Source organism: Centroberyx affinis, unplaced genomic scaffold, assembly GCF_046629955.1.
Source record: "Centroberyx affinis isolate AG114_WGS23_722 - 3 ecotype Tasmania unplaced genomic scaffold, CSIRO-AGI_Caff_v1 ptg005304l_1, whole genome shotgun sequence".
NCBI classification, from domain to species: Eukaryota; Metazoa; Chordata; class Actinopteri; order Beryciformes; family Berycidae; genus Centroberyx; species Centroberyx affinis.
The window spans coordinates 72,214-98,186 of record NW_027282644.1 but is presented as its reverse complement, the minus strand read 5'-3'; the positions used below and the strand labels follow the sequence as shown (position 1 = coordinate 98,186).

Genomic DNA, 25,973 nt, shown 5'->3' with positions numbered 1-25,973 from the left:
CATGAAAGGTAAAAATTGTAATTTTAAATTTGACAGAGTAAGTATAAGTAAGGTAGAAAACATGCTAATAACTTGTAAAAATAAACCACCAGGTGTTGACGACCTTGACGGGAAACTTCTTAAACTGGTTGCGGATTTAATTGCTCCTGTTATTTGCCATATTATTAACCAGAGTTTCATTGAAAGTTTATGTCCACAAGAATGGAAAACTGCCAAGATAATACCACTGCCTAAAAACGGGAAATTACCATTTTCTGGATCAAATAGTCGTCCTATAAGTTTATTGCCTGTTTTAAGTAAAATGATGGAAAGAATAGTGTGTGAACAAATTAAATGCTATTTTTCTATGAATAATTTAACCACTGATTTTCAACATGCATACAGAGAAGGGCATTCAACAGCGACTGCTCTGACTCAAATGACTGACGATTGGCTGAGAGAAATTGATGAGAAGAAAATAGTGGGTGCTGTACTACTTGATTTTACAGCAGCATTTGATATTATTGATCATGAATTATTAGTGAAAAAACTAGAATGTTATGGCTTTTCTCAGTCTGCATTATCATGGATGGTGAGTTATCTAACTAACAGGACACAAATTGTTTTTTTTAATGGGAGCTATTCAGATGTTAAAACTGTAAGGTGTGGAGTGCCCCAAGGAAGCTGTCTTGGGCCATTGCTGTACACCATTTTCACAAATGACTTACCACTTGTTTTATATAAGGCCAAAATTTCTATGTATGCGGATGATTCAACTATATATATGTCGGCATTCACAGCCAATGAGTTAAATACAGTTTTAAATTTAGAGTTGCGATCAGTGGTTGAATGGATAAAGAGAAATAAGTTGGTTCTGAATGTTTCTAAGTCAAATAGCATGGTATTTGGTTCAAACCACGCTCTTAGTACAAAACCAGATTTAAAGCTTTGCATAAATGATGTGTCTATTGACCAAGTCCAGGAGACCAAGCTCCTGGGGATGATCTTAGACAGTAAATTGTCATGGACAAAACACATAAATAAGATAGTTGCTAAGATGGGAAATGGTATTTCTGTTGTTAAAAGGTGTGCACATTTTTTGACACAAAACTCAACTAAACAGGTGACTCAGGCTTTAATATTGTCCAATCTTGATTATTGCCCAGTAGTATGGTCTAATGCAACAATGGATAAATTAAAGAAATTACAAATGGTACAAAACAGAGCAGCACGTATAGTGCTCCGTTGTGAATACAGAACGAATGTTGTTGCAATGCATAATTGTCTATCTTGGTTATTTGTTAATAACAGATTACTCTATTCATTACTTGTATTTATCAGAAATATCTCTGTTACAAAAACTCCGTTTATTTTGTATAAGAATTTATCTCTCAGTTTAGATAGACATGATCACTCTACCAGACATGCTATAGGAGGAAATTTTACATTACCGAAAGCAAGGACAAACGCAATCAAACGAACGGTCATGTACCGAGCTATGTATGAATGGAATTTACTCCCTAGACATATCACACAAGAAAACAGTAAAATTCGATTTAAAATTTTAGTTAAACAGTATCTTTTGACTAGAGACGTTGAAAAGATGTAGGACTGGTTTGGCTAAGTATAAATAAAATACAAATATGAGTTTGATTGGGTTGATGTGTCTTGTGGCCGTGGAGGGTCTGAGTTGTGGACCGGGAAACTGGAGTAAAACGGACTAATTTCATGTATCTTGATTATTGTATTGAATACTAGCGTGAAATGGACCGTATTATGATTTGAAATGTGTTGGGACACTAGACTGAAACGGTCTATTTCTGATTATTGAATTGTCAGGAGCTTGTCTTGTCTGTGTGTGTGTTCTAGTCTTTGTCCTGTTTATTTTGTAATGTTATGTGTTATGATGTAAGTGTGATGGTTGCATTGTCACTACGTAAAGTCTGTTTTGTGGACCCCAGGAAGAATAGCTGCTGCAATGCTGTGGCTAATGGGGATCTTAATAAACTATAATAAACTATAAACTATATTCTGTTCTATTACTTTTTGCTTTTAGTATTTTCACTGTCCCTTGTGCTGTTTAAGGTGAAGGCTGACATGAAAATCTGGCTTGGATGTCAGAGGAAAAGGTTTATCAAGTGTGCAGCTCGGCCCATGACACCTCCAGACGGCTCGGCAGGGAGTTCTGGATCATGGATTCACTATAAAGAGTTGTTAATATGAAGTTAATTCGTCTCGTCTCCTGTGGTGGGGAGGTAACAGCACCATCTGCTGTGGGCTGCTTTTCACTCCCACTCAAGATCTGTAGGTTGGAGGATGAATTCATATGAACAATGTTCTGTTTCAAAACCGACGCACCACCGACACACGGAGCTACCAGGAGGGATCGATTTTGTTTTGGGCTTTTCATATTTTTACTGAGCCACATACATTTTTAGAAAGCGACAATGGAGTCTGGTAAAGTAAAATTTGAAAATGTTTTATTGCAAAGAGAAATGGAAAAAATATAGCTTTGTGCAATATTACAAATTAAATTGTAATCATTACAGATGACAATCTAGGTAGTATTAAATTGAGAAGTCTCAGAGGTATGTGTTGCATATTAAACATAAAAAGTAATCCATTACATATTCAGTGGCTCCACTGGAATGTGCAAAATGCTGATTCACTATTAGCTCACATAAATCAGTAGCACCCCTGTTATTACCGTACAATTTGAACCAAAAGCACAGAAGAAGTCCCATTTTTCATTTGAAAAAAGGTAATGGGCATATTGCTTTGTCTTATGGCCTTATTGACAGGATATTGCAATATTGCTATATACAGGATATCGTCATGTAGTCACACACTGTAGCTTTGACCAGTTATTCCATTAAGTGCCTATAGTTAAAAGTGCTTCTTACAGAATTTGATGGGTACCAAAACACAGACATAGAATATATCAGGCAAAAGTTTGGACACACAGTTGGTTCAAAGATGCTCCAATGAAATTACGTTTAACATTATGTCGACATTTTTACCAGCTGAAGCTAGAACGTCCCGACCATCAGGCTGTCAGGAGCGTGTGAATCCGTTGGGACGTCCTGTGTGGACTCAGGCGGACTTTCTCTTGATGCTGAGCAGCTGGGAGCAGCTCTGCAGAGCCCAGTACAGCAGAGAGAGGGAGACAAAGGCCTGCACAAGACCGACAGCACAGGGTTAGGATCAAGCACTGGTGTGTGTGTTTGTATTTTCTTTTAAACTGTTGGTGTGCCACCTTGTTGTGACTCAGATATTGGAGAGATTACTTATCATACTTTACTGCTACTAAGGAAAAAAGATATTTTAGGTTGACGATGAACTAGTTGGGTTTATTTGAGCCGTGTAGACCGACAGCAGCAACACTGTTCTTTCAGCAACAGGCAACAAGGGTAAAGAGTCACAGAGTTAAACATCTATTCAAACTTCTACTGGCAACAACATATTCACTCTATGATTAAACAACTCCTTGCTGTTAGCTATCAAAGATGCCAAAGAAGTTCTCCTGTGTATCACTGCCTTCTCTAAATAGAGTTTGGAGGTACAATAAACCAGGGTTAGATCAATATTAGATCAGTTTACTGGCATACTGGGCCGATATTGGCCTTTCATAATATATCCAATATGAGCCAGTCATTGTCATCCATCTACGATGTGAGGCATGTTCCTCCCTGACCACAGCTACAGAAAAACTTTTTACTTCGCACATTTTATTTCGTCATTTAATCATTCAATTATGCTTTTTGTAAATTAATTCTTCATTTAATAGACCTAATGTATCCCAGAGTTTCCCCTTTAGCGTGGGTCACCCTGCCTTAATGAGCTGCTAACCCACCATACATTCATTAGTTAGTCTCACTAGTAGTTCAGTGGAGAGTTTTAGTGTCCCATGATGATCTGAATTCTTTGTTTCAGAGGCTTTTCCACTTATAGAATACAATTCTGGGGAAACACCAAATACTTGGATTTGTAAATGGTCAAATTTAAAGATATCGAATATTGGCACAAAATACACAAAAAATACACAAAACTATCAGTGACTTAGGTCTAAAAATATCGGTATCCTTATCAGTCTCCAAAAATCATTATCAGTTGAACCCTACAGTAAACACGCAAGATAAAACTTTGAGTTGTTAAATACTAGAAAGGCCAATCGATTCTGAGTCCAAGAGAAACCAGACAAGCTCTCAACTGAAAGGGGTCGTTTAAATTATAAATACTATTTCCTTGCATTATTCTGAAAATCTAACGATACTTGTACAGAAATTTCACTCTTGTTTTCTTCATTTGGATCAGATACGGTTTAAACATCCTTTCAACCTCTCTCCTTAGCTCTGACTTCCCCTGTTATCCTTTTTATGAATATTTTGGTCTCTTCTCTTTCTATCTCTTCTACATTATGGGCAGGAAACTATTATTCAGACCCTAGCACCCCCTACTATTGGCTGTATGTAATGCTGGTGGTCTAGGAATTTAAACTTATTTTACTGTTGTCTTATTGGAGCTAAATTGTAAAATGTTAAAAAAAAACAAAAAACGGTTTAAACTGTGCGAGAGCGAGCCGGCTTGAACGACACCGAAAGTGAGACAGGTATCATTTACGACCGGTGAACACGAAGAAAAACAGTGAAAGTGAATCCCTAATTGAAAGAAAACACTGGGGCAGGCCAGGCTCAGGATGATATAGAAAGTGGGTTCCAAAAGGTTAAGGAGCGGGTCGTCTCCCCCGGCGCTCTCACGTCGGGGTCAAGAGGTCGTCGCCATAGGGGACGAGGCTATTCGTCGAGGGGGTTCTGCCAGAAAGCGGCCCTACCCTCCCCTCCCTCCGCCCCTCGCTGAGTTCCGGGCCATAAACTGCATCCTACCTCGCAACGCAAGCCAAGACCAGACCGCTGTCCATCACAGGCAAAAAAGCCTGATGGGAAAAAAAGCAACGTTTCCTCCTGGACACCGCAGCTGTTTTCCTCAGAGAGAAGGAAAAAAAAAAAAGAAGAAGAGGGGAAGGAGTGGAGAGAGAGAGAATGAGAGAGAATGAGAGAGAGAGAGAGAGAGAGAGAGCACAACACAGACTGGAATATGCCTCCTCCTCCTCCTCCTCTCTCTGCTTTTCCACCTCTCTCTACCTGCTCTGACAACAGGTTCCTCATAGAGAGAGAGAGGACAACAGAGGATGGAGAGAGGGAAGAAATGAGATAGAAAGAAGAGAGGGAACTGATCGAGGATGTAAACACAGCTTGAAACAGCGGCCGTGGTTCTGGGAGTAAAGTTCCCGTTCATTTTCTCCACAGACATTTGAGAAAATCCCGATATAAAGAGGTTTAATCTTAAGCAAGACTGTGTACATGACATTTTTTAATGCACTACTGATTCCATACAGGATTGCAAGTGATGTCACTGATTCCCTTTCCCTCATTTCCAACAGTGATACTAGCTAATATAATAATATAAAGCAATCGTTTTTGTTATTTGTTATGGTTTTCACTCCTGCGCACTTTCGTCTCTTAATCCCTTAAAAGAGACATCATGTCTGACAGTAAAACCTTAGTTGAGCGGCTCCAATCTGATGCAGGTTGCTAGTCAACTGACATTTCTTCATTTTGCAGCAGGTAATGTTTCTATAGCAACAGTGACCTTTCAAATTGGTAGGAACTCGCTAAAGCTTGTGAGCAGTCTAGTATTTCACTAGGAACTCAGGAATAAAACCCAATTTCAACATCAAACGTGAAACATTACGGCTAAAAATCAAACTCCCTATGGGAAAAAAAAAACGGATGGGAAATTTACTTCCGGAAGGTTTCAGCTCTATAGGGCCAAAGTCTCAAAGGAAGTCTGGGGTTTAAAATGTTTTAATGCTGCCATTGAAAGATTACACAATACAGAATACACAAAGCTGCAGTGTGTCCATCTTGGAGACGGATTGGGATCGAGAGCGAAGCGCAGACTCGGCAGAACCTCGCAAATCACATCGCGCTCAAACGGACCGAAACCTGACAGACGTCTCTATCAAAGCCGCATGTGAAGGGAAGGGAAGGGAAGGGCACCCATTCCTCTCTGTTCCCATCCCTCCCCGTCGGCCCCACTGCGCTACATTTTAATGGACTATGTAGGAAATCCATGTGGGACAGATTACATAGTGGAAGGAAGCGGGTTTGATCATCTACAAATAAGCACTACGGCCAGAGAGCACCAGCTCCCAAAGTAGAGATCTCAACAAATCGCCTCACACTCACTTTGTTTTGGGGAGAAGGCACTTTGTTAAGGGGACTAATAGCAAAAGCCAAGAACATGTGGTTTCTTTACTGAGCTTTATTTACCCAGGGAAGACTGGCTGAGCATGTAGGCTCTTTTTCAGTAACACCAAGCTTCAGGTAAAAACATTCATACTGGGAGCTCCACTGGAGCAGTTGAGGGTTAGGTGCCTTGCTCAGAGGCACCTCAGTGGTAGTTAAAGATGCTTTGGGGCCCGATTCAGTCCGATGAAGACAGGTAGAGAGGAAGCATCCACACGGTAAAAGCTTTTTGATAACACAGGGATATTCAGATGTCCCAAACTGCCTGTATTGAAAAGCCAGTTTAGATGTCTATGACAGTGATTCTCAACCTTTTTCATATGAAGGACCCCTAATTTAGTCCAAATGTGGGTCCGTGGCTCTAATGTGGACTAAATTAGGGGTCCTTCATATATATGGACAGTCCACCATTGAGATTTTGTCTCTCGGACCCAAATCTGAGAATATTTTTATTGTTAGATATGATTTTGTCCAGAATTCCATGACTATCTGTATTGCAGGTAGAGAGATAAGAGTGAAACTATGATCAAAACAGTCATTCTTCTACATTCTCTAATTGTGTTAACTTCTTGTAAATTAAATAATGAAGTTTAACGATTCATCAATTTGCTGGGGACCCCCTGGGACCCCCTCAAGGACCCCTGGTGGTCCCCGGACCCCACGTTGAGAACCACTGGTCTATGATATAGTCTAAATTCACTGTACAAAATGCTTGGACCACCTGCTCTTTCCTTGAAGTAGACTGACCAGGTGAATCCAGGTGAAAGCTATAATCCATTTCTGATTTCACCTTTTGTATCCACTTCAATCATCAAGGGAAGATGTAGATGGAAAAAAAGTTTATGATTTTTAAGCCTTCAATAGATTGATACATGGATTAGGCAAAAGATAATGCTCAATATTCGACTAAAGTGCCACTAATATTTTGTCCACATATGTATTTCCATTATGTTTTAGATATAGTCAGTAAGTTAAAAATTAACACTAACTATAGCAGCCTTTTGGCTAACCCCTAATTTAGACCAACAGAGGTTTGGCTGGTACTTATCTCTGCCCAAAATTAGTGGCAGCAGGGCATTTCAAACACAGATGGGCAAGCAGACATTTCTGCATCGACTATGTATGATCACTAGTGCGAAAAAATACACTCATTTATCAATTCATTTGTAAACAAATGCATTGATCTTGTACTAGTTCTAGAGTGAAAAAGGGAATTCTGTTAAAAGCGTTTAATCTCCTGGTCCTGGTTAGTGGAGCCTGTGTCCTCACCAACATTTTGCCAATAGTATTGCCGAGACAATAGTGTTACAAACTGATAACAGATCAATTTTACTCCTCTCATGATCTTCTCCCCACACCTCTTCATAGACAATGAAGTCAGTGTGGTTCCTTCTTGATCACAGCTACGATACATAAAAAAGTCTGAAAAACCTTTCCACATTTTTTTTTTCTTTTATCAAAAATGAATTCTTAATTTAAAGACAGTTAGGTTCCCCTGTCATTGAATAGGTGAGGTGGGTCATCCTGCATTAAGGAGCTGCTAACCTTAAAAAAAAAAAATAGTTTGGGTTTCAATGGAGAGTTTTATGTCTCATGATGGTCTAAATGCTGTTTCAGAGGCTTTACAACACTGACAAGAATAAAAATCTGGGGAAAATGATCAATACTTAAAAATTAGTCAAATCCAGATATCAGCTATCCAACCGGCTATCAGCAGCTCCAATACAAAAATATTTGTATCGGCCTTCAAAAACCCATATCGGTCGAACCCTACGGTGAAGGGAGTTGAAATGGATGGGTGCTGTTGATGGACATAAAGCATGAAGAAGATGCGTAACACCCCAGGGTGCATTTCCTCCGGGCTGCAGCGGGTTAACATGGCAGCGCTCTCCGAAAGCAGCTGCACTCGTGATTGAAATGAAAACAAGGCAGAATGGCTGCTGTCAGACGTGTGATGTATGACCTGTAATGGGATGTTTCCAGAGCTGCCTCTCCATATGGCTGCCTACAGCGCACCAGACCCGGCTCCGACGGCATCGGAAAATCATTCTTAGCGTTTGTTTTAACCTGCCTGCGGTACCAGATGGGCGGGGTTTGCTGCAGCGGGACGATTCGCATAGTCTGAATCACAGAAAACCACACTGAATTGACTTTTCAACAGCTACAGTATCGTTGAAAGTCTATTAGATCACCATTCGTCTGTCAGCTAAGTTGGCTAAAACAAACCATGAAAACTATTTGCGAATGCGGTTTGATCCACATCTACAATACACATGGGGCAACTGAGAGAGAGAGAGAGAGAGAGAGAGAGAGAGAGAGAGAGAGAGAGAGAGAGAGAGAGAGAGAGAGAGGGAGGTCATGCTCACACATCTGTATACCAGCATTGTGAGGCTTGACACACACACACAAGCACACAAACACTCAAATACTGTATATACATAAGAATGGATATCTAAACATTGCTCAAGTGTGAAAATAGATGACACACACATGCACACACACACACACACACACACAAATACACACCAGAACGGTATGCATTTGTACATAGAGAGACAGACATAACACACACACACACACACAAACAAACACACACACTAATACACACCTACAGTACACATACTGTATGCACATGTACACATACAGAGACAGAAATGACACACACACACACACACACACACACACACTGCACACATGCACAGACACACATGCACATACAGAGACAGACATGACACACACACACACACTGCACACATGCACAGACACACATGCACATACAGAGACAAACACAACATATACGCACACATACACACATACTCACAGAGTCATAGACACACACACACACACCTATACACACTTATACATAGGCACACCTGCACATATTCACAGGCACACGTGTACACACAGAGACAGACACACACACACACACACACACACACGCACACACACACACACACACACATCTGCCCCTGCCGGCTGCACTTCCCGTCTGTTCATTATGAGCAGATCTACAGTTGTTTCTCAGGTTGTTTGAGCAGCAGACTCAGGAAGGATACGCTGAGCAGGTTAATGTCCCACCAGAGAGCCGGTCCACAGCCATGAGAAATATCGCCGTCACACTCCCACGCATACACACACACACACACACACACACACACACACACACACACTGCGGCCAGACATAACATGTGTGCGGTGGTAGTCGCTGCACGGTACAACTGTAGCAAAACATACGGGGGGTCTAATGATATGCTGATTTTGAACGATACAGTTGTCCAGAGGCTTGTCTTTTTCACATCTGGTGTTTGTACTCGTTTACTGTATCTGCTAGAAGGTCAAAGGTCGTATATTCAGGTCTGATGTGAGCTCAAAACCGACTTCCAGACCGTTACGCCTCCTTCCTTACAGCGCTCATGTTTCGGAGTCAGTGAAAGCATAGGTTAAGTCCCTGAGAGCATCCCCATTTTCATATCTCTTCGTGTAATTTCGCTTCAGACCCCAGGAGCTTGGCACGGCTTCAGCCTCAATAAGAGAGGTCTACACCTCGCTAATAACCACAATTCCCCGGGGCGGCCCCACTGGCCGACCGGTTCGTGGTAGAGCGCTCTATTGCCGGCGGAAAGTTGGAAGGCAGGAGGAGAGCGGGCACGAGTCCAGAAACAGAGGGGATGAAAGAAAAAAAACACAAGAGAGGGTTGAGAAGAGAAGGCGGGGGCAAAAGCAAGCCCCTGTTGTACTTTGATGGTGCGGAGAGAAGAGAGGCCGAGCGGTGGATGTGTGGGGCTTCTGCGAATTAGTTCAGTGGGATTCCTCAGAGAAGAGGCATAGATGAATGAGTCCCTAAGGACCTGTAAGAGGAGTATCTCTCCTCTGCCTCCTCCGCTCCACCCACTGACATGTATAAAAAACACAGAGGCAGGCTCTTGTTCGTGCCTACAGCGCAGTCTGAAGCCAACTGTTGCTGCAGCCACTCTGCTGTGTTCCTGCCACCTGGGTGGCATTCTGGGTACGCAATACCACCAATTAGAAGTAATGTAACACAAGTGTAATCAGCTCACCAATCAGAAATAATGTCCAGCTTGGTCCAAGATGGTGGCACACCAAGAGATTTTTGTATTGCATGGGCTTTTCGCTCCTGCTACCATCTGCCATTGCAAGAAATTCTGAAAGCTTTAGCTCCATTTGTGCTGGAAGAACAGCGGCGTCTTCCTGTTTTTACCGTAAAGCGATCTCCCTTTGTGCCGTAAAGCAATCCAGAAGATTTCTTGCCAAATCCGACCCGGTAGAACGAAATGTAAAAAGGCTGTCGATCTTCTCCAGTAATTATACTAATGTCTCAAAATTAATGGGTATACTTTATTTGGATAGTGTTGATACCAAGGTTATTATAGTTTTGCATTTTTCATTAGTTTTTATTTTTATTTCGTTTTGACTTTTTGTTTTCAATATCAGTTTAGTTTTAATTAGTTTTTAAAGCGGGTTTGCTAGTTTAGTTTAGTTTTTAGTTTTTGAAAATGCTTAGTTTTAGTTTAGTTTTTATTAGTTTCAGTGTTAGTTTTAGACTTTTTTTGTAATATGGGGTATTTGTCAGGGGCGAGATTCAAAGATTCAAAATACTAGACTTATGTATGAAATAAATTGACAAAGATGAAAACTAAGCACATTTTCTCTATAATTTTAGTTTATTTTAGTTAGTTTTGTAAACACACAATACAGTTTCAGTTAGTTATCGTTTTTGGTAAAGCCTCATTTTTATTTTTATTTCAGTTAACGAAAATGTTTTTTCACACCTAGTTTTCGTTATTCCGTTAACGATAATAACCTTGGTTGATACTATCCGGTGACAAAAAGTAGATGTTCAACAAAGTGTCATTCGCCTATTTGGTGCATCTCTACAGACTATGTAACCCTAATCCTAACCTTAGCCTAACCCTAACCTTAAAATTAACCCTAGCCCAGACTCTGAATATCTATAGACTGCTTTTCACACAAACATATTTCGCTTGAAACTTAGACTTTTTAGTGACTTCCTATCACGTGACTTTTTAGTCACTTGAAGTTGAGTATCAACATTGGACTATCCAAATAAAGTGTGACTAATTAATGTGTTAATGATTTATTGATGACGTAGTGCAGGATAGCAGAGAATGAGCTTATTATGGATCAGTCTGTGTGAATATTCCCAATTTTGCAACCTCAGTCCTGATGTCCAAACCTCACTGCTCACAAATCCTGGCAGCGCAAGACATTTTCCATCTCACTCCACACAAGACAGATTGGACTATTGTGAAAAGGAGAAGCAACACTTTACTACAGTATCAGACAAAGGAACGTGTGATTGTTTGCCAGTAAGCCAAAGAATGTAACAGATGGAGATCAAGAGAGAAACTGAAAGAGAGAGTGATGAGAGCTTGCACTGCAATAAAGCTCGCTCAATTCATACACTAAGCTTTTATTCAGTTCGACACTGACACATTTTACAGTGAAACTTTTTGACTTATGCATAGTTAAACATTATGACAGACTGATCTTTTGTAATGTTTTGAATTTGTGAGCAGCCTGCTTCGGAAAGTGTTATTACAGTTGTGTGAAATCTGATTTATGTGCATTTTAGAAAAGGGAGAAATAAGTTTGTCAGAACAAATACCAGAACAGCCATCATCAAGTTCAGTCAGGTTCCCATGCTGGCCCTGAAGCCGTATCATACACCGGGTGACTGTGTTGTTTTTCTCTCATGAATTAAAGCACAAATAGGAAGACAAATTCAAAAGAAAGTCAACGTTGGCTGAAGAAGTAAACTATGCAAAAGCCAAACCAAATGCTGCCAGAAAATTCCCCAAACACCAATTGCCGTTAGATTTCCATAGCTTTACCTGGCAAGTGGTTTGACAACATAAACCAAGTGGTTACTCTTTGACGGGCATGATCCCCTGCACATTGAGTGATAATATTTCACACTGTGTACAGTCGACCACCCCGCTGTTTACTCCAACGGAACAGTCCTACCCAGCACTTCTCTTTCAAATCTCTCCATTTTCTCCCTGGGAGGAGATTTCCTTTCCTTTCCATTCCTGCGAGCTTTCAGATGATGTCACCCTCACCGAGTTTCCATGGCTCCAAACAATCCCCGTTTACCTCGGCGCCGCTTCTCGCTACCGTGGAAAAGGCCGCTAACCTTTCGCACCTGAGACCTGGCGGGTGGAAACAACGCTCTCGGATAACGGCGACCTCTCACCGATAGCGGTCTTATCTGTCCGCTCACGGTCGGGACTCTGACAATGGCTGGAACAGTGGGAACGCGGTTTTTGCAGAGAAGTCAGGTGCTGCCTTGGAGATAAAGTACCCAGGTCGGGCTTTTGTGTTTGCCGTGAACTTCATAATATTGTTCTGACCTCTTTTGGGCCATGGGGTATTTATCTTTCCCTCGAAAGTTGGACATGAAGTAAGAGAGTTCTTTGAGACTGGAAAACAATATCAGGGGAAAGATGAAAGCTGGAAAATTCAATGGGGATTTAAAACAAAACCTACATGATGATTTGTTTTGAAAAATTCTGGGATTGGATGGGCTACACGTGGATTAAGATTTACTTCTCAAGTGTCACACACGAGCTAATATACTCTATACTCTATACGCTTCTTGAGCTCATTTACTACAAGCAAACATCTGTAATTCAATCTCAAAAGCAAAGCGAACAATGTGAAAAGTTGTCTCGTTCTCAGATTTTTTTTGGCAGTTTTGCTTGATTTGATAATTGACTATAAAAACTGACATGGAAGATGAGAGAGAAAGAGAGAGAGAGGGAGAGAGAGAGAGAGGGAGATGACACGCCACAAAGATCTTGGGCTGGATTCAAACCCAGAACGTTGTGATTACATGCTAAACTTCTTAGCCAAGCGAGCCAACAGGACGTCCTGAGAAGCTCTCTCTCTCTCACTGAACCAGAGACAGGTGTATTTTTATGAGCTCTCCTCTTAAATTACTGTGCCTTCACCAGTAGTTAGGGGGGAGCCTATTGAGAGAGTGGCTCCTTAATTACTGTGTGGGACGCACAGAGTCCAAGTTGTGCTCCGCAGCACGTTTCCCTTCGCCCTCAGGCAAACCAGGGGCCCACACAGCGACACGACCACGTGTTGCATCATTACAGCCCAGACTCAACGAGCCCCCCCCCCCCGGTGCTCCCTACACACACAATACATCTGCATGTGGACACACACACACACACACAGGCTATACACACAAAACACACAAACAACCCTTAAAGAGTCACACTAAACAACACTGTAATTTTTTAGCTCATTCTAACGTACCATATACCTATTTGACAATTTATGCCAAAAAAAAAGGACAGAAAAATATTTTAATTTATGTTTATGTCAAACTCTCATTACTTTTACTTCTTGGAAAACAAAACATTTTTAGTGGCGACTTACCACTAGCCGTAAATAAAAATTCCAACCAATAAAACCATCACATTACTTGCTTTGCTAAATTAGACTGCTGGGTCGTAAAAAAGTCAAAACCAGGCTGTTTGTTAGATTAACTGAGCTGATTCTCAGGCTACAACTCATAGATAAGAATGGTGTGGCGTTTCAAATAGGCCACGCCCACAAAGTGCGGCAAAAGAGACATGCCCCGCTCAAAATCTGACATTATTCAACTGAAATCATTAAATTGAATTGCAATTTAATTTCCCATATGTGTGCATAATGTATGACAAAATTAAAATCAGCCTTAAATTTCAATTTCCATGGAAAATGCATTAATGTTGCCAAAATGAAAATGAAAATGAAAACTCCATTGGCATGTAGTTTTCTATGTACTCCAAAGCATAACCCTGCCATATTTAAAATGAAATTGAATGTTCACATTTGCACTTTCATTTCCTTATTGTGGTCGCATAATTTAAAGACAAAAATGAAATCTCATTCAGACCAGATCAATCCGCTGCTTGTGATCAAGCACTACTCTTACAAAGAGTGTGTGCAAAGATGTCAAAAAGCTGCCTTGAGGTACTGCAGGGGGCAGCTGGTTTAATACAGCTTTCTTCTTCTGCACCAGCCACACCAAACCACAGCACCAATGTGTCCACTCAGGTTAGTGGGCAAAGAGATCCTGCTGCGTTCCCCTCCAACTGAGGCTGAGAGCTGACATAAGATAACATGACCTACAAAGTCACTAGATTTATCGTTAGTCGCTTCTGACAAATAAAGTTGCCAAGAGCGTCTGAAAAGTCACTTAATCTAAAGTTGCCAAGTTTGCGACAATGTCTGTCAGTGTCACAGTAACCTAAATTTAGAAACAAATCTAACTTATCAGACGATTCACTTTTATTTATCATGTTGCTGAATGGATCTGCAGCCACACCACAACAATCTTTTACAGATATCTCTTGTTTTTCTGCCCAGTTGCTATATATTTAGCTGTTATTTACATATAGACAATTCTTCAATGGACCGGCATGATGGTGCCAGCTATGTTTGCTAGGAGACTTATGATGCAACTGCAAAGCCTCTATACACACACACACACACACACACACACACACACACACACACAGACATTACTATCCCCACACACACACACACACATACACAAGTGCTTGCACATACACATAACCTCATGCAACCCAGCCTGTGCTCCACCAGCCCTTCATATTCACACACACGGTTCCCAGCCCGGTCTGGTCTGAAGCAGCAGGGCCTCCATGTGAGCCACACAGACGGGTCTGGGTGGGTGAGTGGGCGGCTGGGAGCGAGAGGCGGCCCTGGTTTGCAGGTCAAGCCTGCAGCTTTACAAGGGAAATCTCCAGAGCCACTATAAATACCGCTGTGAGCTTTAAGGGTGCAGTATATCACACCACTGGGTTTGAAGGACCACAAACCGACCTACTTTTTTTGTAGTCCTTTTTTGTAGTTTTTTTTTTTTCCCCCCATTGTACAATCGCATAAGCCTGAATACAATTAAATGTGAAATTCCCCTCCTCCATTTCGAGAGACTGTTAATTGATTGGCGCGACTTCAAAACACCCCCCCCCCCAACAAAGGCTTGGCCGTTCACCTCACGCGTCACAGCCATATATCATTAAAGTACCTTAAAGTTTGGGGATTTTTCCCCCCCCTTTATTTTTCTCTCTGCCACAGTACTGAGCAAAAGGCACAAATACGTCAGGAACCATTTCATGAAAATCGTTAGGATTTTCAATGAGCCCCACCTGCAAGTAAGACATTTATTCAGCTCAAACTGATGCACTGCGACTTGAAATGGGGCCTAATGATTCACTCAAGGAAACGGGTGCATAAAACTACAGTGCTGTCAATGTGACACAGCCATGTAGCATGTGCTGCATAAATCAACACTTCTCGCTCCGAAGCCGATTGGATATGCACTTCATTTTAGGCATGACGTTCAAAAATTAGAATTCATTCAGTTTCATTTCATGGTGAAAAAAAAAAAGAGAGAGAAGAAAACGATGGGGGAAAAAAGGAGAAAATGGTAGGAAAACCTTGAGTCGTCCTTTGAACACCTGAGCAGCGCAGATGTGGTGTCGGGACAATAAAAGCAGCGATTCAGCGCTCACGTGCGAATCTCATCAGCCAGCGCTAGTTAGTGGCAGACGGCACTAATTGGTTCCAGAAGTGTTGCTCTCGTTTACACCGGCTGGGATGGCAAGCAGCGAGGGCGGGAGGGGAGGAGGAAAAAGAGGGAGGGAGGGAGCGAGGGAGGAGGGCACGTAATGAGAGGTCAGTCGCGATCTACAGCCGGCTGCCAGCGCCAGAAAAGCTCGCCAATTTTATGGTCAATTGGGCCACGCATCTGGACTCATAGATCACACCGCTGTGGGGCTGGACTTAGCACCCAGCTCACACACTCACACACACACACACAGACACACAGACTACAGTACACACACACACGTAAACACACAAGCAAACAGGCTACACACTCATGCACGCCTGCACACACACACACCAAGGCTGCACGATGTGGTCAAAGAATCACAGAATGATTATTTTGATATACACGGTTTCTACAGTATCAGTTTCGAAATTCCATTGTTTTTCCAGACCTTAATTTCTTGATTTGTTTTGAATAAATTGTTGTTCAGTATAATTTATGCAGATGACCATCTTGACCCTACTAACTATGCCATATCATTCCATAGATGAAGATTATTCTTCACAGCAACAAATATCAGGATATGAGCGATGATGACAGGGGTTTAAAACCACAGAAGATGTGGAGCTGTATGTATATCGGCAACGTACAACAATATATTTCCATAAAACTTTTTCTGGAATTTCAAAAATAAACCAAGACCTGAAATTTTCCAAATTCCTTTCCATACATTTCTAGACTTTCCAGACCGGTGTAGGAACCCTGGATATATATCGCACTGATGATTTGATTTGCAATATAATTATCTGAAGTGAAAACCTCATACTGTATATCCTCTGACAAGGCTAAAAGCATACATTTAACAAAGGCATGCGATAAATCCATACCACCAACATTAAGCTCTAAAAATGAGGAAGATTTCCCAGCATAATGAATGAGCCCAACACCCACAAATGCACACATTAACACATGCACACACACACACACACACACACATTGATTTCCTATAGGCCAACTCGTCACTGCAGCCTCCTGGGATACTTGCAGGACAATTACGTTTTTTTGTGGCTGGACTGGCCTTCCTTGTTTATGTTTGGACTCTATCATAAAATAGAAAGCCAATTTCTATGTTGCATTCCATTTGGACACAGAGTGTGTTCTCTGGTACGGTTCTCTGGCTCAAACCCAGCTTTGACAGACAGTAACGTGCAGGAAGATTTTCACAACATGGTATGATGGCATTGTAAAAATTCATATTGAAACAGCTTTGGAAACTTTCAAAATGATACCAGAAAGATCCTGATTTCACAAAGCGATGCAGGTAGCAGCTATGGACGACTATGGACATCATCTCAACTTTTATTTTGGCGCTGTATTTACGCAAGTTTTCAGTGTTGGTGCAAGCTGTCATATCACCATCTAATCAATGTCAAAATGTTTGCTGGGTAGTTTATAATACAGTTTGAATCTTTAAATGAATAGACAGATAAAATAATCAGAAACGCACATGGAGAGCAAAGTGAAATAGAACATTGTATCATTTTCAGGCAATCTGCTACCTCAATACATTTAAAGGGCAACAGGAGAATATCAGGAGAAATGAGAACAAGGGAGAATAGTGAGAAAATGGATCCAATATGGAAGAAACAGCAGTGTTGGCAAATATGAGAATCATAAGGACAAACGTACACCAGTATTAAAATAACTGGAACCATTTATAGTCCATTCTCAAAACTTTGCAGCATTCAGTAAACTCCACTGAATAATTCAGTTGTCATTTTTTACAGTTGATGTTTCCTACTCTTGCTATCCAGACCAAGCCAGCCACACACTGCCTCTGATGATTGGCTTGTGATTGGTCAACAACTAGTCATGGTGGAGACTTCTGATTGGCAGGCTTACCATTTGCCTTCTGCGGTTTAAATATCGCATATGTTCAAATTACCATTTCAATTTTAATTTGATGAATCATGCAGCCCACACACTCTGAGGATACACATTACCCAGGACACACACTCAGACACACACACACACACACACACACACACACACACACACACACACACACACACACACACACACACACACACACACACAGCTTCAACTAAAAAGACTTGGCTCTAAAGTAACTAAACCTAATGGCCCCTAAACCCTGGTTGTCAACTCCACTCACTCACTCTCTCTCTCTCTCTCTCTCTCTCACACACACACACACACACACACACACACACACACACACCAGGCACATCAATCCAGTGCCCTCCGGGCACTGGATTGATGGGCTAGGTGCGTTATTTTTGGACAGTTTATGCTGAGAGCTTCTCACTCACATCGACAAACTGAGTCCTAACTGATTGGCTAATCATGGACAATTAGACAAATTGTAACTGTTGGCCTACTTTTTAATCAAAGACATGGAGACAGGATGATAAGGTAACAACTGATACACCGGTATGCTTTAGCTTTTTTTAATTACATTTGGGAACCATGGTGAGACACCCTGCTAAGTTTACTTTCTCTTGTTTTCTTACTGGATTGATAATTGTTGATTTCTGTATGTTGGCATACAGAAATCAATCACTTGTTCCGCTATCTGCCATTGCTTTGAAAACTTTAACTCCTTTTGTGCTGCAACAGCAGCTGCCCTCTTCCTGCTTTGTGCCATAAATGAATCTCCGTTTGTGCTGTAAAGCAATGCAGCAGATTTCCTGCTAAATCTGACCCGGTGGCACACAATGTAAAATGCAGTGTAGAGGTTGACGATCTTCTCAGTGTTGTTTGTTTACAGTAATTTTATAAATGTCTCACAATGAATGTGCTAATGCTTTATTGATGTTAAAATGCTGCACATAGCACCTTTAAATAAATGACTGAGGATACTAAACTTGCAATAACATTATAACCTAAAAATATTCTCACTCATGGTTCTGTAAGATAAACCGTATCCACCAAATGGTATATGCAAAACTAATTTTACTGTTGGGACAATCAAGGTACTGAACTGAACTGAACTGAACTAGACTGGACCGAACTGAACTGGACTGAACTGATATTACTGGAACGGCGCCATCTTACCTCTATGGGAACAGCCAGTGAGGGCAGGAGGGGCTTCATGTAGCCGTACCGCTGCATCATCACCATGACGACACAGCGCAGCATCTCAAAGAAAGCCGCTTTCGGCCTGAAACATAAAGACACATCAACCAACCAACCAGCACTCAATGAGCTCAATGACACATTTCAGCTCAGCTCAGTCACCTAATTCATCTTTTGACAATTTCACAGGAATGCCTTTATAGGAATAATCCAGTTTATAATGGGAGCACCTCCAATTTCCAGAGCTGATTGAGTTCAAATAGATCTGACCCGACCTTTCATGAAGAGACATGTGGGGGTCTTAGTCTATTAGCAGGTCAGGTGCAGTGCTACATGACAGATATATGACAGGACAGCAGCAAGAAATGGTGGAGCGATTAAGACTCCTGAATCTGGACTATGGCTGGAAGATATTGACAAAAAATCTAATTGCAATTATGTGATAAAATATTGCAAATGCAGTTTAAACTGCAATCATTATCATCAACCAATTCTTGTCATACATTTTTTAGAACTTTAAAATTGTTTAAAGAAAAGTGATTTTGTTAAAAAATAAAAAATGGATGTCAGTGTGCAGGATTTACTGAGTTTGAGTCTCATGAAAGTTTTTCACCAATATTGTAGTTAATTCATGGACCAAAGATTACCTGCAGCTCTAAAACACCCTGTTCAGAAATCCATTTTGGTCGTTCCTCTCTCTTAATCAATTAATTGCAGCCTCTGTGATTTGGAAATCGCAAAAGTTCATATTGTGATTTCCATTTTTTTTTTCAATGAATTGTTCAGTTCTACTCTGGACTGGCTACTGCTGGCACAGGAGCAAAGCTAACCAGAACCTTGTCTCTTGTTTCTCCTCCATTCTGTGTGCCTCGCTGCTTTGCTACTGTGTAAAAATACTGCTAATGGAAAAACACACAAATGCTTCTATTAAAATAAATAAAACAAATGACGGTACTGTACCTCTGGTCAATAATAAACCCCAAGGCGGTGAGAGTGAGCAGAATGTAGCCGATCATCGCCAGGACGGTTAGCTGGGACAGCATCTATAGGACAGGGATACGTTTGCACGCCATGAGAAATGGGGTTGGGGAAAAAATACATTAGAATCTAAACCCTAAATCAATATCATGGGTGGTTGAGTTACGATCGCAGGAGAACTTACTGGGAGAGCAGTCATAAACCGCAGGCCTGTTCGACTGTTTACTCCACAGTGCCAACCAAAACATGTCTGACCTTCAGCATAAGTATACTGGCACATACAGTATCCTGCAGCAATGCTCTCCCGCTCTTACTTTACTCTGACATGCCTAGTTTACATAGAAGCTCTAATCATCTCAGATGGGTCTTGACAGGGACTCGACCACAGTGGAAGAGCCCGCAGTTTGAATCCTGATAGCCGCTGAACGGAGCCAAAACAACCAACGTGAGAACGCCAATCCCATGAAGATTCTTACTGACCTTTTGTGAGCTATTTGTGCTCAGTTCAGGAACACACACACAAACAGACACACACACACACTGCAAAAAATGACAAGTTTTCAAGTGATTTTAACTTGTTTCCAGACCTATCAAGGTTATTTCATATTTTTTAGTCAAATTATCTCACTGCAGTGGCAGATAATCTTGCTTATTTCAGTAAATTTCACTTTATGCCAATATGACTTTCAAGAAATCACTTTTACTTTTCACTTTTACCAAGTAAATGTCCTGAAACAAGTTACATTTTCCTGAAAAACTGAACTAAACTACCTGTCAGTGCAGTAAGATGATTTCACAAAAAAATGCTGAAATAAGCCCGATAAGTCTGGATACAAGATGGAATAAATTAACAAGTTAGTCAGTTTTTGCAGAGAGCACTGATGAATGCTGCACAGTGCAGTACAGTACGTGATGTACGGTCTAATTCATGTTCTCTAACCTAAGGCCTTGGCTGAGGGCAGCAGCTGGAAGCCGGGTGTCTCCTGAGGATGCAGCGGGCTGTCAGCTTAGGTTTGAATTTCTCCGACACTCAATACAGACGCTCACAGCCAAACCTCACTGACGGCTCCCATACTGTACATACCCAGCAGGCCATATATAGTAAACATAGCATCAACCCATCAACAGGATGCAATAAAGCAGTATTTCTTTATGTTTATCCAAGAGTCGTAATCCGTGAGCCCCATAAGAACCGTATTCTCCGAGCTCGCACATGGGAATGCAGAGGGATGGTAGGGTTATGTTTTCCGTGAATCAAATAAAGGGAATTTTGGGTTCGGTCCATCTGTCGGAGCGAAGAGTTTCCATCACAAGGGATGAAAGTTGCCTGTTAAAGTTTATTAAAGTCGACCGATCAACAGTAAGTTGCACTGAAGTTCAAAGGCTATGAATACTGTTATTTTTAGTAAGAGGTGTAATGGCTGGAGAATTATTTTGGTATCAAAGGTTATGTGAACCTATCTGTGTTTAAGAGCCCCGGGGGCACAGCGCCGCAGACGTGTTTGGTCACATGATCTTTAGTTTGACTATCTTCTGCCCCGGGGGAACGCAGCCGAGACGCTGCTGCAGAGAAAAGCCTTCGAAACCCCCTCAGTGCCGTCAGGTGGAAACAGTCATATTCACAGGGTTTTTTTAAAAAATGGAAGGGGAAATGTTTCATGCTTCTTTCAGCGTGTTAATTTTTTACTGTAATGTGATCAAGTGTCAAATTGCAGCAATAACAGCGGTGGACAGAAATTATATGTAACATCTGGTGGGGGTGCGGTGACTCCAGCAGTGGACTGATGGTGTTATTCTGTTGTCCCGTGAGACGTGGCAGATTAACTCATTACTCAGCCCATTATCGCAGTCATCATTATGACCATGGTGATGAAGACTAGTTCCACAGGTTACCGCTACTGAAAATGTACCTGATTTGTGAAGCGGAACCAAAAACATTTACAGTTTTTAGTTATTCTATTCACATCATATACTCTTGTCAATTTGCATAAAATTCACACCCATGAATGTAAATCCTTGTTAAAACTTGCTTATTTACACACACATTAATTTTGCCTGATCATTTATCAGAAAATCTTGCTGCGGATGATTTAAAATGATCATCCAATCCCACATCTGTACTGGTTTTTTTCTGCTGGCATATAGAACGTTTTGCATCAGCAGAATATGTTCTATGGGAATCTATCAATAGTAATTAAATGGAATTTTTTTTTTTAAACACAAGGTTTACTTCTTATTCTTCAAAAACAGAGTATGGGCCAGAAAGTGAATTCTGAAAGCTAGAAATTACAGCACCTAGTGAGGTAATCATTGAATCATTGGTATTAATCAACAACTCTATCTACATCCTGTTGATATATTATTTTTGCGCTGGTGGATGGTCTTATTTACTGCACCTTTAAGTGTGATTTCACATCATTTAGCTTACTATATTGTTTCAGATCGTTTCGTCATTTTGTCTTTTGGCTGTGGTTTTGTTTTAAATGGCAACTGTGACACAAGGCTGTTATTGGAGTCAAAATGTTGTTATCATGACGACACTAATGAAGAGTTTTGCTGAGTTGAGACGTCTTGACTTGGTCAATTTCCCTCTCTGTCTTTAATAGTTTCTGTTTAGCAAACCTATAATAAAACGTACACTCTGGCCTGCCGATGATGTAATTGAAGAGTAGCTCCACTTGTTTGAAATAGCAATGTTTTCATGGCTTCGAATTAGCGCTAAGCCCATAAATTGTCCTGCAGTGTATCATCAATTGTCAAGCTAAATAAGCGGCTAGCGAACATGTGGGTATAAATACATAACAGTGACATGATTTATTGTTGGGCCAGAGTGCTCACTTTGTTATTTTCCCTCCAAGTCCTGATTGCTGCATCCTGAAGGCTATTTGGGTTGGGAAATGGTTGACTCGACAATTAAGGCGTTTGTGTTCACTGCTGGACCACCAGCTGTTGCTGGTGTTTCATTCGGCGAGAAGGAGGGGGAACCCTCGGCTGACGTGGAGGGGGGGGACCACAACTGAGGGAGCGCCACGGAGGTAGAGATCACAAAAAGACAGGCCATTTTATTTGGGAGTTTGAAGGGGCTGGGCGTGACGGCACTTTTTGGCTAACCAAAACTATGCCTAGGGAAAAAAGGCTTCCAAAGATAACTGTTGAGGAGACCTGTTTTTTTTTTTGGAGAGGGAGAAAGGGGGTCTCTTGGCTCGTCGAGTGGAAAATAATAGACAAAGGTTGTTCTAAAGGGGAATGCCGATCAGTCATCCTGTCATGATGTTAGACAGAGCTAGTCTTTTCCTGCTGCCTAAATAGAGGACTCTGCCTGACCGAGGACCAGCCACAACAAACTGCATAATAGGGTGAAATAATGTTGGCAAACAAAAATGTGGAGGGCTCAAGCACTCTCAAATTAAGAAACCTGGGCCACCTTCTCATACTTTCAACAAATATGGGGGATGACAGTAGCCTGTGTGACCAGAAGGTCGCCAGCTTCAATCCCCAGACTGACTGAGAAACTCTGTGTGGGGAAAAGGAATGAGAGAGGGAATGAGAAAGTGAATGAGACAGGGAATGAGAGAGGGAATGAGAAAGGGAATGAGAGAGGGAATGAGAGAGGGAATGAGAAAGTGAATGAGACAGGGAATGAGAGAGGGAATGAGAAAGTGAATGAGACAGGGAATGAGAGAGGGAATGAGAGAGGGAATGAGAAAGGGAATGAGAGAGTGAATGAGAGAGGGAATGAGAAAGGGAATGAGAGAGGGAATGAGAGAGGGAATGAGAAAGGGAATGAGAGAGTGAATGAGAGAGGGAATGAGAGAGGGAACGAGAGAGGGAATGAGAAATCACTCCACTCCTGCAAGAAGTACTGTCAAGGTGCCTTTGAGCAAATCGCTGAGGCTCCAGATGAAAAAAATATAAAATTCCTCTCCTCTTTGCCTGAGTTGACCTTTACAGTTGTCCTAATGTGACAAATACGTACCGTCTTGCTTTCAAACACATCATGGTAAATCCACAGGACCAGCAGGAACTGGATCACCACATAAACTTTTAAAGGCAACGGCCAGCTGGGATCATGAGGCAATTCCTGTCCAGTAACCTGCACATGGAGAATGAAACATGTTAAAATCCCCAATGTGGATTTATTAATTTTCTGCACTGATTCTTGTACGAGGCAAGGTTTGCTCATGTTTGGATAATACAGTTAACAGTGATTCAAGTTCAACTTCAAGTTTATCGTTGTATGCATTAGAATAAAATACATCTGTACTTTTAAATGCAATCAAAAGCTTGTGCCTTGGTTCTCTCCCCTCCCTTTAAAAATTAGTGCAAATGCATATGAAGAATTTAAGGGGCATTAAAAGGACAATAAAAACAACAATAACACAATAGTCGCATAAAAGACATGATTAAAAGCACAATAAAAGCAACAAACAACAGTGAGTCATGTGAGTGCTGACGTCTTTAAAAGAGCAAATGGCATAATTTAACAAGTCGCAGCTACTGAGAGAAACCTGCTTGTGGGCGTCCTGGAGACTGAACCGCACTCAATGTGTTCATGCCATCATGGGTTCAAACCTGTCTTATGAGCTCTCTCACATGTCAACTTCTCTTTCCCTCTCATTTGTTTCTTTTTCTTCACCTTCATCCCTGCACTCCATTTCTTAAGGCAGAAAGGCCAATTATTCAGTATCCCACAGACTATATTTAAAGACCAGGGAGAATTAGATTAGAATTAGAAGTCCTGCAGGATTTATCTGGTGTAGTGGTTCCTCAAAATATGGAAGAATATATGAAGCCTTCAATAAGGAATGCCCCGAGTCATTTGTCCAGTTTTTTTTCTGTGTGTTTCAAAACGATAGGTAATTAGGCCTGAGGGCATTATGTTGAAACTGTGTTCTCTTTGGGAAAGAAGTATGAGAAACTGGCCAATCACAGAAGCCCGCCTTTCATTCAGGGGGTTTCCCAGGATCCCGGGGAACCAAACCACCACATGTGGGTTCCCCCCACATCCCATCCCCAACCCTGTAGGTATTCCAGCACACAGCTCTGCTTAGTCTCAAAACGCTGAAACACATTCAACCCTGTCCTCCTTTACTTACCCTCTCGCTCCCCTCTCTTTCCTTTCTTTCCCTCATCAGCAGATATCAACACACACCCGTCTCCTCGCCGACAATGGGAAGCCTTTCAAGATATTTCAGTCAAATCCCGGCTCTGTCTACGTTTAGAATCGCCCCGCTGAGTTTAAGGGGCCAATTTAATTGTAAAGGCAAAGGGGAGTTTCTTTCTTTCTTTCTTTTTTTTTTTTTTTTTTCAAGTGTGAAGCATGAAGGAACTAAGTATGTGCCACCATCAGCGTTATTTCAAAGCTAACCGCTGGGGCGCTGAACTGGAGCCTATATTTCACTCACACACATGCATGAACACAGGCACACACACATATTTTACACACACAACTGCATGCCTTTTTGATCCCACAGACTGTATTTAAAGACGGTGAAAATGAACTTATTGTGTTCCCTCTACAAAGGCTTGCAAGATTTATTTGGTGTGGCGGTTCCTTGTAAAACTTGTAGAATATGTGAATCCCTCAGCGGGGAATTCTCTGAGTCACTTGGCCTGTGTTTTTTGCGTGTCAAAATGATAGGTAATTAGGCCCGAGGGCATTATGTCCCAAATTTGCCCCCTTGGGGAATGATGTAAACAAAGCCGGAGAAAGTATTTTTACTCACGCGGGGAGTTTTGCTGTGGTCGCCCAGCCTCGGTGTTCCAGGTCTCCAACTTGGTCCCTTGAAGAAGGTCGACAATTTCTCACTGATTTTCTGGAAACGTTTGGATGCTTTCCACAAATACCTATAGTAGTGCAACTAAAAAAAGAAAAAAAAAAAAAGCCATAAGTCAAACATCAATATACAATCAAACGCTACATTTAACTGATCAATGTTAACGAAGCAATAGCTGCGATAATTAATCCTGAGTAGAAATGTTTCTTGGCATTTGGG

The 25,973-nt window shown here is 41.4% G+C and overlaps 1 protein-coding gene across 1 annotated transcript in view; it reads right to left on the bottom strand.

Annotated features, from left to right (window-relative positions):
* Window positions 1-3,072: 3,072 nt before the first annotated feature.
* Window positions 3,073-25,973, bottom strand: part of agmo (alkylglycerol monooxygenase) — a 49,866-nt gene continuing 26,965 nt past the window's right edge. Inside the window, exons 9-13 of the mRNA XM_071546529.1 lie at window positions 25,704-25,838; window positions 23,954-24,070; window positions 19,960-20,042; window positions 18,979-19,084; window positions 3,073-3,153 (exon numbers count right to left, since the gene is read on the bottom strand). Of these exons, the coding sequence (XP_071402630.1) occupies window positions 3,073-3,153; window positions 18,979-19,084; window positions 19,960-20,042; window positions 23,954-24,070; window positions 25,704-25,838 (522 nt within the window). The remainder of the gene's footprint in view (window positions 3,154-18,978; window positions 19,085-19,959; window positions 20,043-23,953; window positions 24,071-25,703; window positions 25,839-25,973) is intronic.